The 17,154-nt window shown below is 42.5% G+C and overlaps 2 protein-coding genes across 2 annotated transcripts; one reads left to right on the top strand and one right to left on the bottom strand.

Moving 5' to 3' along the window:
* Nucleotides 1-787: 787 nt before the first annotated feature.
* Nucleotides 788-16,520, top strand: LOC310806938 (cell division cycle protein 20 homolog B-like; the record flags this gene model as incomplete). The annotated part of the gene is made up of 8 exons (XM_083673218.1): nt 788-874; nt 967-1,044; nt 5,299-5,436; nt 11,366-11,460; nt 11,712-11,940; nt 14,363-14,488; nt 15,679-15,796; nt 16,423-16,520. The coding sequence occupies exons 1-8, from the start codon at nt 812-814 to the stop codon at nt 16,518-16,520; spliced, it is 945 nt and encodes a 314-aa protein (XP_083529344.1). The 5' UTR covers nt 788-811.
* On the bottom strand, nt 3,160-4,834 carry gpx8 (glutathione peroxidase 8 (putative)). Its single transcript, XM_083672672.1, has 3 exons — nt 4,622-4,834; nt 4,202-4,463; nt 3,160-4,032 (listed from the first exon to the last, which is right to left on the bottom strand). The coding sequence occupies exons 1-3, from the start codon at nt 4,826-4,828 to the stop codon at nt 3,869-3,871; spliced, it is 633 nt and encodes a 210-aa protein (XP_083528798.1). The 5' UTR covers nt 4,829-4,834; the 3' UTR covers nt 3,160-3,868.
* Nucleotides 16,521-17,154: the final 634 nt, after the last annotated feature.

Genomic DNA, 17,154 nt, shown 5'->3' on the forward strand with positions numbered 1-17,154 from the left:
TTTAATTTCACTGCAAACGGTTTTGGGCGTCTATAAGCCATATAAACCGATATCGTATCACTTTTGTCTGTTTGGACATTTGATAATGATAGCCTATAATACGAGGCCACATTTTATTTGATAGGCGCCTGTCTGGACGCCCGGAGCACAGATAAAACAAGCAAATAATATCAATATCTAAGGATTACACGACGGAACATCAAGATTAATTATAATTTAATAATATGTAATAAATCTTATTATTATATTATTAAAATCCTAAAAGTTTTGTTTTTCCTATTTGTTTTCTGTACAAAGAAATAATTCAGGTCTGACAATGCTCCATTTGAGTGAATTGTGATCAATAGGCTATCGGCTATGCAAACTCATGTCTACATTCCAATTGAGAATGTTTCCATAAACATAGCCCATTCAATATTGACTGACGCGGCCAGAACTCATCAAACACCGCCACTACCTTTAACACTTTGCCGCGTTGTGGGGTCGGCGAGCATCCCAGTTGACTCTTTAAATCAAATATTTACATGTGGCAGTTCACGCTTGTTTCCAGGGAAACAACCACGCTTTTAGAGAGGGAATTCCTGGTTTTGACGAGGAAAGACCTCCCGTATCCTCCAATGGCGAGCCAGGGAAAGACCTCCCGTATCCTCCAATGGCGTGCCAAGGAAAGTGCTTCCCGCTCTCGTATCCGCCCGTGCGCGTATTTATAGAGTACCTGCCACAGTGGAAGGTAGGACAGGTGAGCTAGTCTGACAGGCGTCTCACCTCAGGTACACTCTAAGGACATTGTGAATTCGAATTTCCGAGCATTATGGAATGGAACTTAAAGCGATATTACCGTTTTAAAGTGAAAACCGAGGACACAGTACTTTGGGTAAGTACAGTACATTAGAAAAAATATTTCAGTGCGTTCTGTAACCGTCGATTTATGAACGTCTTCTAAAATAATGTCACTTTTATGGTCAGGAAAATATCATGAGACGACTGCTGAGAGATATCGTGCGTAAAAGAAGACATTGCTCCTTCAAAGCTTTGGAACTAAAGGTAAGGAGTTATTAATAACCTGGAAAGTAAGTGTTAGTATAAGTGGCATGTTTGGGTAGATTTTGGTTCCAGTGCTCAAAGGAAAGACATAGTGATCGGTGCATCCAGCAAGCTACAACACCAAACCAGTAATAGCAGAAAGGGGGAGGAGTAGCAGAAAAAAACGAAAATAAATGAGGATACTGAAAGGAGGAGAGGATGATGACAGTGTGGCAGTGCTGCTGGCTGAATATGATTGACAGCTGTCGGCTACACTCCTCACTGTTGTGATCTGAAGCCCAGCTTTAAAAGACAAGGACACTTTGCTAAAGTGCTGAAAATGTTTGACCAATAGAATAATAAAGACTCAGTATGTGTGACAATGTGTGTAAAAGGGAGAGAGATGTGCTGGTGAAAGTATGACTAGCGGTTGCACAGTAGGCCTAGTTCTGTCCCTGGCAGCCGCTTGCACTTTGACATCTGTTGCCCACTCAGCTCAACTTCACCAACCCACCCCCCCCCCCCCCCCACACCACCAATGCGCACAGGCCCATGAGTGTTTACAGAGTATTTCTTTAGGCGTATATGTGTGTATATAGAATTATACATTGTTATAACATGGTGTCAAGGTAAAGTCAGGTTTATAAAGAAGCAATGCAATATAACCGGTTACGTAAAGAGCTACAATAGATGCAATGTGATTGGTTAGTAGGCAGTGTAATGTTAGCTGACTCTACAACTTGTCAGCTCACGCTATGCTGTTACCTAACCACTCACCCAAAACTCTATGGATTCATTCTACAGTCATCCTACATCCCCATCAGCTGGGCTGGATGTTAACTCCACCAAAGAGTATATTTATTGCCTGCTATGAGATTATCAACTGGAATTTTCACCCATGTATAACATACATTGATAGCCTATTGTATGTCTGAATCTCTTTGTTAGCCCTGTTTGGTGCCTCAGTCAAAGGCTCAGTCTCAATCCATTCATGTTGATCATCTTGCCCACCCACCTTGGCTAATCTCACTTTAAGGTTGCCCAGATGCAGTCTTTGGGGCTCTTTGGGGAAGCTACTCTAAAAATGTATTTACTACCGGAAACACTACAAGGATTTAAATGTAGTTAACTATAATCAAGCTACTGCAAAATTCAGTAAAACTGATAGTTGAACTACATGTAGTGGAACTACTCCCCAACACTGCTGATTGGGTGGCTGGAAGGCAGTGTCTTGTTAGCTGGTTGGTTTTGCTTTGCCAGCTTACCTGCTGCTGCCCTCCGGCTGCCCATGTTAAACCTCCAGAGATTCCACTGCATGACCAATTCAACTCTGCAATCTCATGCTTCAGCCTAAATCTGGTATTAGCAATTAGAATTATTAATTCTACATTTTCCAATGTGTATCAACTTGCAATGCAAACAATGGTAACAAACTCACTGTATTAGGATTTACACAGTGAGATGTTAGCATACAACGCTACACTGTAGCTATCCTATGTCATGATGAGGCAGTGCTGTGTTAGCTGGCTGTTCTGGGTTCAGCCGCTACACATGCTTCCATATCAGGGCATGGATAAACAGCCCCAGCTCTTCTCCAGGACAAGCCATCCCAGCTGAGCGTGCCTGAGCCCACCTGCAGGTGGATCACTGACTTCCTGACAGACAGGAAGCAGCATGTGCGGCTGGGCAAGCTTGTCTTGGAGCCCCGGACCATCAGCACTGGAGCCCCACAAGGCTGTGTGCTCTCTCCCCTCTACTCTTCACCCTCTACACTAACAGCTGCACCTCTAGCCACCCTTCTGTCAAACTCCTGAAGTTCGCAGATGACACAACCCTCATTGGATTAATCTCCAATGGGGATGAGTCTGCCTACAGAAAGGAAGTTGACAGCCTGGCTTCCTGGTGCAACCAGAACAACTTGGAGCTGAACGCTCTAAAAACTGTAGATGGTAGTAGACTTCAGGAGAAGCCCAGCCCCAACCGCCCCCCTCATCATGTGTGACTCCCCAGTTAACATTGTGGAGTCATTCAGACACTCACAAACAAGCTCACTGCCTCTCACTGACTCTGGGACTTCCACTCCCCCCCCACCCCACCCTGTCACACACACATACACACACAATGCACTGACAGTGTAATTAATATTTATTTAAATTTATTCTAATTTATAGTGTACATACCCCATACGCATTTCACAGGCTCATTGCCTCTTAGCCTCGCACAGCCTACATAATTTATTGTTATTGTTCTATTTTGTACATTTTTTGTTTATATTTTGCTTAGAATTCTTTTTTGTTTTTTATGTCCCATGCACCAACCTCACCAAGTCAATTTCCTGTATGTGCAAATATGCTTGGCCAAATATTTCTAAAAATTCTAAACACATTTATCAATTAGCCATTCCTGTAAAAGACACTTTATTTAATACCACATAATAATGATTGAGGCCCTAAGACAGAACAGGACAGAATGACAAAACAGGTATAACATACACACAGTCCACATACAGGCACATGGCCCTCCAGTTGAATAGATATAGTCAATGGAAAACAACCCAATCCCTCTCCTTCAAACCTGACTATAAACACACACTTGCGCACACATGCCCATATGCACACACACACACACACACACACACACACACACACACACACACACACACACACACACACACACACACACACACACACAGACAGCTCTTATTCTAGTCCTGCCTTCCATTGTCATCATTTTGAATGTCTTCTGAAATATCCACAGGATAGACACTGTTCACACAGAGCATCATTCACGTTGTTCAGACAGTGGAGACATGTCTGTCTGTTGCCCTCCGTATGTTCCCAGACCCTCAGAGCTCCGCCCTTCTCTTCAAGATGATCTCACGGACCAGCACCGTCACCTCTTGACGCACGCTGTCCATGGGTTCTTCAGGTCGCCAAAACCGAACAACTTTCCCTTCCGGATTTACTAGAAACTTCCAGAAGTTCCACTTGGGAACTTTTTGCACAGAATCTACATGAGGTCACAGAGACACACCCATTACTTCCGTTATTCTGAACCGTAACTACACATTATCATCCAATGTATTATTAACAAACCCCCCAGATTCCTAATGTCGGTAGGGCTTAAATCGGACCATCAACGTGCTGCATGTATGCAAGAGTCCATGCTATTTGCTTACCTGTCATGAATTTGAAGGCAGGGTCCGCTTCTGAGCCCATTATTTTGATCTTACTGAAGATGGGGAACGTGACGCCGTAGGTTGACTTGGCGTAGGCCTCGATGTCACGGCTGGTCCCAAGTTCCGTATCTCCAAACTGTCCACAGGGAAACGCCAGCACGTTGAAATGCGACGTCCCTAACTCTCGGTGGAGGTCCTGCAGCGAAACATAGTTGCTCTCCGTATGTTCGCTATGACTCGCCACGTTTACAACCAGAGATGCCTGCGTACAGGAGAATGTGGAATAATCTCAACATTTATGACTAAATAAAAAGTAAAACACTGAAAGAACATATTACCTACGGCACTATTGACTACTTATGAGTCAGACACAGCAATACTGCACTTTGTGACTTTATTTGACACTATTTGCTTACTTACTTTGCCTCGGTACCTCGCCAATGAAACGATTCTCCCTTTTGCGTCCTTCACCTCAAACGAATAAAAATCTTTCGAGTTTCTTGACTTGGCAAATTTGGTCTGCAGTAGAAATAAACATCCCATGCCTATCGTCATACTCATTAGAACCGTGAACATTCGGACTTTTGGGGATGAGGACTTGATAGGATAGCCCCCTAAAGCCTCCATCTTGGAGGGGGAAAAGCACACCTTGGGCGGTCGCATAGCGGAGGAGGTCCATGCGGATCACATTTCACAATAAGGGGCGAGACCTTGGGCCGGTTTCGTGGCTGGACCATTCATAATAGCATACTTTTTTGGGAAATATTCCTTGATAAAAGTTGTTTTATATTGGAACAACATTCGATAACAATTGTTATCATAGTGCTCAGAACCAATTAACAAAATTACATATATTTTTATATATATATATATATATATATATATATATATATATATATATATATATATAAATATATATATATATTTTTTTTATTGTTATTTTTTTTATCGAAATTAATAGGCCTACTTTGCATACCATATGGTCTATGGTCATAGGCCTACAAATATGCATCATGAATTGTGCTCACTATTTATTTCAAGTGTATGGTTCAAGACCTGTCAAGCATCTAGCGGTATGTGTTTTTCTTTTCTTTCAGACAAGCATTGATGTACCGCACATCTCTTACAGACGCTTCAAGAGTCGGATAGTGCGGCGGCTGAGCGCAGAGCATCCTGTAGCCAGCAGCCCTGTGGGCCGGGGGGAGGAGCATTCTCTTTACCATGACTTTGACACGGTGTGTCAGAGATTATTCCTTGAATCGCCGCCAGGTGGCGCCGCACGCTCAAAAACGGTGGCACAAGAGGACACGGATTCAAGTCATCAAGGTTTTTGCACGCTATTCAGGCCTGGGTCGAAATGTTATTATTTCAATTAAAGGCTCTCTCAAATAAGTAATTGAACATTTGTCATTTGAAGATATTTATAGTTGAATATTGGAATGTATTTGAAACATCAGTTATAAGTATTTTAACCGTATTTTCAATGAAGGGTTTAGAATTACTTATTAATTAAATTTTTTTTTTAAATACATTTATTTCACATTTCAATAACGTCATGCAGATCAAGAATAGAGAGAGTCGTCCACTCTGTTACTCCCATTGCATTTTTTTTTTTTTCAATTAATCAACGTTTCTGCGCCCAGTGCCTTGTCTGCACTTTGCTTAGACATTTTGTCTTAACTCCTACCAATAACGTTATGCAGCCCATACTTTAAAGGCCACATACACATATTTTTAATTTATTTTTTTCATTTAACCTTGATTTTACCAGGGGAGTCCCATTGAAATGACAAAACCTCTTTTTCAAGGTAGCCCTGGCCAAGAAAGCAGCAACACAGTTTAAAACAACATAGAAGCAAACATCTGCAGAGTAACACAACATATAAGCAAGCAACACCAAGAGCAAAAAAGGCAAAGCACAAAAGCAGCACACAGGATCCTATGTGTAACAGTAGACACTGTTGACATATGTAGTCAGCAGTCAGTCATGTGCATGTTTGTTGGTGTCAAGGTTTTAAGCTGACATTCTTCTGTGATCTTGGTTTGTCAGAGACGGCTCTGGAGGTCAAATCGCTACACAGTGACGACACTGGACGTGTGATAGCATCAACCACAGATGGAAGAAATGTAGCCAAACATGTCTGTTTGGTAAGATCACTGTATTTTAGAGACACTGTCCATAACTTCCTGTTTATTTACCTTTGCCATTTAGTATTTACACAGTATCAATTATGACTGCGATCATCATTCCATTGAAGTCTAGCTTTGAAAAGCAAATACAGATTTTGGGACAAACGACACATTTTCAGAGAGCTCTCTGTTTATGAGGCAAGACTTTAGTGAGGTCACACCATCTGTGGAAGCCCACTCTCTATTAGATCACACAGTCTGTGAAAGGAAACTATCTATGATGTCACTTAATGAGCAATGTCTCTTTGACATCACTAGTACTGGATGTGAAAGCGGAAAAGTGGGAGGCCGAAATCCCACTCTCTTTTATGAGGTCACAGCATTCAGTGAAGCACACTCTCTATGAAGTCATGTTAATGGGAGCATGGGCTCTATGAAGAGCAGCGAGTCCTAGCGGGTTGTCATTACCACCTGCCCTCATTTTAAAAACTACAACCATTTATTAGCAACCCCACACTAGTTGAATATGGCAGTACGTTCAGTCATTTCAGCTGGGAATGTGTGGCTCTGGGTCACACTGTCCGAAAGCACACTCGCTATGAGATCACATTATGTAAAAGGCATTCTCTCCATGAGGACACTACAGTACAGTATGTGGATGCATACTCTTGCAGATTATTGGGGTTAGGATTGGGGTCAAATCAATTGAAAAGAATGAACTGTAAAATAGAATGAAATCATTTCATCATTGAAATTGACTGAATTGAGTTGAGATACATCTGATCTTAATCTTGCTCCCCATGATAGAACACTGTATGTGGGAACACACTTTCTTTTACACTGATAGTCTGTGTTGTGTTGCAGGACTGGGAGTGGACAGACACAAGAGATGGGGACAGACATACTGACAGTATGAAATAATAACCTTTCTTTTTACAACTTTTGATGTATCCACGATAAATTTACTAGCTTATTTAAAGAGGTGTGTGTTAAGTGTGTTATGCATTCATAATCAGTTTTGCAAGGCTGGCCATGCCAACATTGATCATGTTTTTGCCAATAGAAATATAGAAATTTCCACATAGGTAGATTTATTACTAAGATACTAAGTTATAACATGTACTTAAATACATTATCTCAGAGTACTTTGGAAACCTAGTACAATGTTACTAAGTGTCCAAATTGCATTGAAACGACATGAACAGTAGTGGATATGATGCTCCACTGTGTTGTGTTTCAGGCCCTGATACTGCACTGCAGCCGTTCACTATTGTGGACAGGGTTCCAACAGTTCCACAGGGCAGCTCAAAGCCACAGATGACACTTGCAGCGCCTTCACTGCTGGATGATTACTGTAAGTGGAATTCAGAGCACAGAACCCATGATTCCAACATAGCTTCATAGTCCCGTTTAGGTAAACTGTTCTGTGTTCAGGCCTACACCGACTCCTCAGTGAGGACTTGGGTGTTTTTGCTGAGGCTTAATTTACGCTAAAGAAATTAATTCAATAAGTTGTGCATCTAGCAAACACCCCAACAGATGTGAGTTATTGAGGGGGTAGTCTCATTTAAATGGAATTTGACAGTGAACTCAATGTAATGTGGGGATGGGGGACGGTTGCATCTGGTAAATATGACCAGTGCCACGGATTCTATTGATGAATAGACAGTTGAGTAGGTGTTTGAAATGGAGGTGGGGATTTCAACCAGATTTGTTTTCACAACACACACACACAACACACACACACACACACACACACACACACACACACACACACACACACACACACACACACATACACACATACACATACACATACACACCCACAACCACACACACACACACACAGGAATGGGAAAAAGAGTGTACAAGGCAGGTGTGTTTACATTCCAGTCAATGGAAAGCACCAGTGAGATTGATGCAACAGCTTTTATCTGATTTAGTGACGCAACAGGACTAGGAAGTGAAATATTACATGAAAGATTGGGCTCTAAAACTTTGGTTTATGTTATGTAAACCTGGTTCTCTGAAGGAGATGATTTAATCACGCCTGGAACAGGCCAGGAGTGCTTTGCATGACCCCTCCCCAGCCCAGCTTATAAAAGTTAATGCACAGCGCATAATTTCATTCTGCGAACCACCTCTTCATGAGTCTGTAAAAAAATGGGGTTACATACCATAACGCAAAGTTCTCTTTCAGTAGACTTGGTTCGACATCTCACTATGGGACATTTGCAAAACGGCCCAATTGCCAAAGCCTGAGTGGATACATGGAAATGTCCACTCTACTCAGCTTCAACGCCCAGGGCCGTATGTTCCAAAGAAGGTGCAGTGACATCCAGGCGGTAGAATCTCACTAAAGTGTGAGGGGACGCCCTACTGTCTGCAGTACAAACCTCAGAAACAGAGGCACCCTTGAACAGAACACACGTAGCAATACCTAGAGGAATGCAGCCTTTTAGAACTGTATACCTCCACTATACTGAAAAGGCACTATTTGGATAGTGCCCACCCTGTACGGTTGATCACACCCCTTGAACACCTCAGATCTGTCTTTGTAAATGCGTAGCAGGAACAAATGGCCTTGCAGATGTAATTAGGAGAGAGGGCGGTGACCAGGGAGACAGCACGCTAACAACAATAATAGTCGTATGTAGAAAGTCTATAATAAATCACAGCAAACTAAAAAGTATAACAAGGGAAATCACAGCAAACAAATCAGGGAGGGGGAGGTGCAGGTAAATCCAATCATGAGGCATTCTAATTATGGTCCAGCTATGCCAAATCTGTTTTCTAATGTTTGTATGTGGATTGTGTGTTAAAGAGTGCATGTGTGTTGTGTTTTTGTAGTGTGTTCAAACAGTTTTTTAACTGAGACATGTCATTGTGTGAGTGTGTGTGGACTTGCATTTGCTAGAGTGCTTTTCGTGTTTGTGTATGTACAATGCCTATAGAAAGTCATCATACCCCTTTGAAATAGTTACTATATTTGTTGTACAGCCTGAAATCAAAACCCATTAAAAAAAAAACGTTTTCCAGCTTTATGTACAAATTTAGCCATACAACATCAAACTAATGAAAAAAAAGGCGACAGTTCTGAAAATTTATAAAAAATGAAAAACAAGAATAACGGTTGGAAAAGTCATCAGTCCCCTGATTTAATACTTTGTAGAGACACCTTTTGCTGCAATTACAGCCATCAATCTGTTTGGATATGTCTCTACTAGCTTTGCACACCTAGATTGGAGAATATTTTCCCATTCTTCCTTGCAGAATTGTTTGAGTTCAGTCAAATTCCGTGGTGAGCGCCGATGGACTGCTCTCTTCAAGCCCATCCACAGATTTTAATCGGATTTAAGTCAGGGCTCTGACTTGGCCACTCAAGGACATTCACCTTTCTATCCTTAAGCCACTGCGTTGTTCTTTTGGCAGTATGTTTAGGATCGTTGTTGTGTTGGAAGGTGAATGACCTGCCCATCTTCAGCTGTCTAGCAGAGGGACGCAGGTTGTCCTCAAGAATTTGGGTGTACTTGGCAGCATCCATTTTCCCTTCAATCCTGACCAACTGCCCAGTCCCCGCTGAAGAGAAACATCCCCATAACATAATGTTGCCACCACCATGCTTCACAGTAGGTATGGTGTGTTTTGGGTGGTGTGCTGTGTTTGGTTTTCGCCAAACATAGCGCTTGGAGTTCAGTCCAAAAAGTTCAATCTAGAAAGAAAAAAAGAAAGACTGTTTATTTGCCATGCAATCAATTCACATCAATTGTTGGAATGGGTCTTTTTGCACACACCCCCCCCCCCCCCCCCCGAGACAACACACACGCACTGCACACCCCCCCTCCGAGACAACACACGTGCACACCCCCCCAGGGAGAACAGAGCGCTGGGCTCTGGGCACAGGGTCAGCCAAGTCAGCGCCCCTGGAGCAATTCGGGGTTAAGTGCCTTGCTCAAGGGCACAACGGCAGTGGTAGGGACCCGGATATGATGCCAGCAACCCTCCAGTCACCAGCTCACATCCAGATCCGACCTTCCAACCTTCCGATTGCTGGCCGGCCTCTTTAACCTCCAGGCTACCTGCCGCCCCATCTTAGTCTCGTCTGACCATAAAACCTTTTTCCACATGGCAACAGAATCTTCCAGGTGTGTTTTTGCATAGCACAAACGAGACTGACTGTGGCACTTTATCAGAAAAGGCTTCTTTCTTGCTACCCTGCCATACAGGCCAGCTTTGTGTAAAGCTTGTGAGATTGTTGTCACATGCACAGACAGACCAGTCCCAGCCATAAAGACTTGTAAGTCCTTCAAAGTTGTCTTTGGCCTCTTGGTAGCTTCTCTGATCAATGTCCTCCTGGCTCGGTCATCCAGTTTGGACGGACGGCCTGATCTAGGCAAGGTGTTGGTGGTGCCATACGCCTTCCACTTCTTAATGATGCTCTGAACGGTACTCAGAGGGATAGCTAAAGCCTTCTAAATCTTTTTGTAGCCTTCACCTAACTTGTGCCTTCCTACAACTTTATCCCGGAGGCCTTTTGAAAGTACTTTTCCAACCATGGTGAATTCTTTGCAGAACCATGCACTTCTAGTAGTGGAATCCTCAAGAAACAGCTGGTTTTATTCTGAAGTAATCAAAACCACTACAATTGATGTCAGGTGGGGGGCAATTAGCCTGGTGTTTGATCTGGAAGTTGATTGGTTGCACCTGAGCAAGTTTATAATGGTATACTCTAAGGGGCTGATCACTTAACCAAACCAGGTATTTCACTAATTAATTTGTAATAATTGTCCAGAATTTTTAAAATGTTTATTTTCACTTTGATGATGAGGGTTATAATGTGTACATACAGCTCTAAAAAGTTAGATTTGATTTATTTTAATTTCCAGGGTGTAATGTGACAAAAGGTAAATATTTCACAGGGTATGATGACTTTGTATAGGCACTGTATGTAGAGTGGAGGGTGCAGAGTAATGACTATTTGTGTTCTACCAGTATATGTGTGTGTGACACATTTCTCTCTCTTTCTTTCTTTAGTTGTGGGATGTAGAGTACAGGACTATGGTGAGGAGTATGAAGTCACACCTTTCTGTCGTGGGCACACTTAGCTGGAAGCAACACTTCATCAGCAGGTACTACTGACCTAAAGTGACCTGAGCTGTGTCTCAATGCTTCCTCGCCTCCCCTCCTTTCCTTCATGAGCACTGATAGGGGAAGGGACCGGATAGAGAGTTATGTTATATCATGTGGCAGCTTGTTTCAGATCAGTGGCAATGAATGTAAGGAGAGGGGGAATGGAGTCCATTCAAGACCATGGATAACAGACATGCTGCGTTCCCGTCTCTGAATATGGGTGCTGATCATTCTGCTCCTCTCCTGACAGTGGCTCTGTTCTGGGATGGATCCATCACCATGACGTCCGGGCGGCCACGCCCCTGGTGGGTGTGGTGCGTCAGCAGGGGGGCGTATGTGGTCTGGAGTGGTCTCCGGGAGGGGATTGGCTGGCCAGCGGCTCCACGGACGGCCTCCTCAGCATCTGGGCCAATGACCCTGGGGTCACCACCAGGGCACACCGACCCATCATGACCATGACCCAACCCAGCGCTGTCAAGGTCAGTCACCTCTGAACCCTTCTTCTGGTTTACCAGAAAATGAGGACGGTTGTAACAGGTGGTTTGAGGTGGACTCAAGTGCAGAGAGGAGACAGGACTCAGAGTTGCCAAAATCAAACATAGCTTTACTTAAATTGTCACAGGGAAACACAGGTACATCCATGGAACATTAGTTCATGACTGAAAACAAGTAAAGCAAAAACCAGGCTTATAAGCTGGATGGGTAATAAGGAACATATAGGGTCAATCAACTAAAAGAAGTGGATAAGGAAAATAATAAACAGAATCTCTGGCGGCCACTGGTGGTAGGTCACACTGGGATTAAATGCCCTTGAACTACAGTACAGGGTAAGATCAGGTTTGGAGTTGTTACAAGTTGTGCTACAGTACTTCCTGCTACTGGTGTTTTTTTCCATTCCAACATTCATGGCCTGTTGAACTTATTGTTTCAATAGTGGAATCCTGATTGCGTATATTTTATGCAAAAGCAAAATGGAGTGTGTTTTTGTTTTGCGTGTGTGTGTGTGTGTATGTGTGTGTGTGTGTGTGTGTGTGTGTGTGTTACGGTCAGTAACATATAAGTATCTAATTAACCCAAGCGCGGACATAGTCAGGACACAAACATAAAATAATAAGGTTTTTAATAACGGGGCTGGGAATGGGACAAGCAGGGGAAAATGACAAACGTGGTAGGGCAGACAGGCAGGTAGGGCAGGCAGACAGACAGGGCAGGCAGCAACGTAGGGAAGGTATGGTAGGCAGGGCAGTTAGGCTAGGCAGGCAGGTCAGGCGGGTAGTGTGGGCAGGCAGGTTGACAGGCGGACAGGTAGACAGGTGAATAGCCGGGTAGGGTTTCTGGGGAATAAAGGAAAAACAATCAAAAACAGAGAACAAACACAAGGACTAGTATCTAGAATACTAAAGAGGCCGAGAAACGAGACTAACATGTAGAAACACTGAATACGATCTGGCAATGAGTTAATGAGTCTAGTTCTAGTTTTGTCTTCAGCAAGTGAAATGCATGCTCGATCAGGTTTAGATCAGGTGATTGACTCAGCCATTGCAGAATATTCCACTTCTTTGCCTTAAAAAACTCCTGGGTTGCTTTCACAGTATGCTTTGGGTCATTGTCCATCTGTACTGTGAAGTGCCGTCCAATCCGCTTTGCTGAATTTGGCTGAATCTGAGCAGACAGTATATCCCTAAACACTTCAGAATTAATCCGGCTGCTTCTGTATTCTGTCACATCATCAATAAACACTAGTGACCCAGTGCCATTGGAAGCCATGCATGCCCATGCCATCACACTGCCTCCACTGTGTTTTATAGATGATGTGGTATGCTTCGGACCATAAGCAGTTCCAAGCCTTCTCCATACTTGTTTCTTCCCATCATGCTGGTACAGGTTGATCTTAGTTTCATCTGTCCAAAGAATGCTGTTCCAGAACTGGGCTGGCTTTTTAAATGTTTTTTGGCAAAGTGTAATCTGGCCTTTCTATTCTTGAGCCTTATGAATGGTTTGCACCTTGTGGTGAACCCTCTGTATTTGCTCTCGTGAAGTCTTCTCTTTATGGTAGACTTGGATAATGAAATGCCTACCTCCTGGAGAGTGTTCTTCACTTGGCTAGATGTTGTCAAGGGGTTTTTCTTTAGCATGTGAAGGATCCTGCGATCATCCACCACTATCCACCTTTTTGTGTTGCCGAGCTCACCAGTGCGTTCTTTTTCTCTCAGAATGTACTAAACTGTTGATTTGGCCACTCCTAATGTTGCTGCTATCTCTCTGATGGATTTTTTTGTTTTTTGCAGGATGTAAGGATGGCCTGTTTCACTTGCATTGTGAACTCCTTTGACCGCATGTTGTGTGTTCACAGCAACAGCTTCCAAATGCAAAATGCAGACCTTTTACCTGCTTAATTGATAAAGAAAGCAAAGGAATAGCCCACACCTGTCCATGAAACTGCTTTTGAGTCAATTGTCCAATTACTTTTGGTCCCTTGAAAAAGAGGGGGCTACATATTAAAGAGCTGTAATTCCTAAACCCTTCCTCCAATTTGGATGTGAATACCCTCAAATTAACACTGATAGTCTGCACTTTTAGCCCATATTCATTATATAACTGTAACTTGAATATGTTTTGATGAACAGCTAAAATAACAAAAATTGTGTCAGAGTCCAAATATATATGGACCTAACTGTATATGCCATTTGGCTGATGCTTTTATCCAAAGCAACTTACATTGCAGTGAGTGCATACATTTCAGTATATATGGTCCCAGCAGGAATCAAACCCACAACCAAAGCGTTGTTAGCGCCATGCTCTACCAACTGAGCCACAAAGTGTGTGTGTGTGTGTGTGTGTGTGTGTGTGTGTGTGCGTGTGTGCGTGCGTGCGTGCGTGCGTGTGTGTGTGTGTTTGTAGGCTCTGGGATGGTGTCCTTGGCAGAGCAAACTGGTAGCTGCAGGAGGGGGGCGGAGTGATGGGGTGCTCCGGATTTGGGACAGCCAATCAGGGACCTGCGTAAACTCTACCCACACCAAATCACAGGTGGGTTCTTAGGTCACATCAACTCCAAGTAGGTTTTTTCTGGACAGATTTATAACATGTGTGATATGTGTTGATAAGGATTATAATTTGATGCGTAGTCAATTGATGTAGTCAATAATGGCCCCCCTCTGTTTGCTGCATCCAAATGTGATCTTTTGATGAAGCTATATTGATAAAAATGTTAATCTACAACCCACAATCACACCAAAAAATCTAGGAGTAACGATGTTCACAATAAGTGGGATTCTAATTGGTATCCATCCATAAACTGACCGGATAACGTCACCATGGGGATTCAAACGGCAGTTAGTGTCTGTATCCCAACGAAAGGGTGACCTAATGTGTAGAATTTTGGAGATCATAAAGCCAAGATTCTAAATAATGACGCGATTGTATCTCCACTATGTAAACAATGCTGTTTTACGCGTCAATGTTGCTGTTTATGTGGTAATTTGGGCAAATGCATTCCAAGTTACTGAATATTTTGATAACTTAGTTTCAAGGTTTTACATGCGTTAACAAGTCAGAGAAGTAAAGACAATATGCCCCATGCTTGACAATTTGATTTACACATGCATCACAAGTGCTCTACTTTCACCTGCACTCTCTCCTTGGCTTGCTGAGCTCAATTTCAGAAGACTAGAAATTAACACCATTTTTGGAAGGCAAAGCAAAGCGTATTAAACAATTTGTTCTTGTATAGTATTGAGTATTAAGACACAGTTGGCTTGAGAAAATTATTTAAATATAATTTTTTATTTAAATAATTTATTCAAATATTGTGTTCTCTGATGATGAAAGTCTTTTGGAATACAAATAAATAGGTAAGTAAATACAGTGATTGATGAATAATGGTTATTTCACTTGCCCAGTCCTCCACATCCTTGACAATGCCGATCCAGAAGAATGGCTGATTGATTTTGACTATCATGCGCTTCACTTGTCCAGTACAAAACTGGCTGTGCAAAACTGGATGTGCGTCAACATTCTCCTTTCATAGTTGATTGGTGTGGTCATTAGTGACAGGGTTTATGTGAAATTCATTACAAACAGCATGACTAGCAATTGAACTTGATACTTCATCATTACCTGTTCATGAACTGTTATTGTTGTTGTTGTCAGGTTGATCATTGTAGTGCTTAGTGATGGATTCTCATGTTTCATTGAAAGGTGTAATTTACTGATATTAGATCTGTTCTCTGAGCTGGGTGGACGAGAAGAAGGGCCTCTTCACTGGCCACGGTCTCCCCCACCATCAGATCACCTGCTGGGACTACCCCTCCCTCCACCAGCGCCTCCAGCTCAATGGTGAGGGTCTGAGAGTGTGGGAGATAGAAAGAGCCAGTAGTCCCAATGGGGAAATTGGTTTTATTGAAATGAAAACAAAACAGACATTTTCAATATTGACATAAATACACAACATGAACATAAAACATCATGTATGTTGCACATAGATCCTGGGGCTTCATTCAACAAGTCAGGATGGGAACATGCTAATAATGTCAAGTGCAAAGTGCATGACATCAAATAATTAAAATAAAGAAATGGCAGCATGAATTTGGCAATAGTGGGCATGTACTTGGTGTGTGGTTGAGAATGTTGGAACAGTTTGTTTGTGTTTGCATGGCAGTGTTAATAATTCTATTAGTTACTGTATCATAGAGCTATACATACAGCTGGATTTTATCTTCACTTCACCTTATTTTATGAATGTATGCAGGGTCAAGGATTACTGTATGTAGAGATGCATTTTTCATAAAGACAAACACTGTGTACATAGTGCACAATTGAGTTTTAGCTATGCTTCACAGTGTCCACACCTATAATAAGCATACAAAGCAAGCAGGGGTGTCAGATAAGACAGAGATTTTGATTGTTAAAAAACCGATTCATTTTATTGTTTAAAATTATTTTATCTTTCTGTTTTTGTTTAGGCCACAGGGGGCGTGTCCTTCACTTGGCCCTGAGCCCCTGTGGAACTCAGATTCTCTCAGCCGGAGCAGACTGTCAGGCCCATATCTGGAGCATCTAAAGACAACACACACAACACACACACACACACACACACTGGACACACACTTGACACACACTGGACACACACACACATTGGACACATATTGGATACTCAATCTCAAGTCAACCATACAAACTCCCAGAGAACTGAGCTGGCATGCTACCTGGGGAGTGACAGTTAGCTTTGACAGGACAGCTCTCACAAGCTGATTCACATCTTCTACAACTGCATTGCTCAGGCTATTTTAATAAATATTGCTTTGCTGGGCACGCTGGTGGACGTGAGCAAGTAATTGGAAAATGTTTTCAATTATTGTCAAAAAGTAGGGATAGGACTACTGAATAACTTCAATGAAAACATTCAAAAGCTTTTGACAGGCGTGTGGCTGGCCTACGCTTCCCTGTCCCCACACCGCTCTTTTCCCACCAAAGATATTCAAGTTATTTCCTGAATTGTGGGGATGATTTGGCTGGCACCAAACCTTTGCATACAGTACAATGTGAAGATCTCCCCAAGTACAGTATAGCTGTCACCATGTTTTTTTAACCATGGCCCTTGAAATCCTGATGTCCTTGTCAACACGTTCCTCATTTAAACATGTCCACCGTGCAGGTTCACAGATTTTATTTGTTGATATATCTATCCACTACTT

This window comes from Argentina silus (assembly GCF_951799395.1).
Source record: "Argentina silus genome assembly, chromosome: 7".
Taxonomy (NCBI): Eukaryota; Metazoa; Chordata; class Actinopteri; order Argentiniformes; family Argentinidae; genus Argentina; species Argentina silus.

Bases quoted from the DNA above. Each gene is read 5' to 3' on its own strand.
- gpx8 (XM_083672672.1), bottom strand. From the start codon at position 4,828: ATGGAGGCTTTAGGGGGCTATCCTATCAAGTCCTCATCCCCAAAAGTC. The intron at 4,464-4,621 runs GTAAGTAAGCAA...TCCTGTACGCAG, and splicing joins TGGCGAGGTACCGAGGCAAA to GCATCTCTGGTTGTAAACGT. The intron at 4,033-4,201 runs GTAAGCAAATAG...GACCTCATGTAG, and splicing joins TGCCTTCAAATTCATGACAG to ATTCTGTGCAAAAAGTTCCC.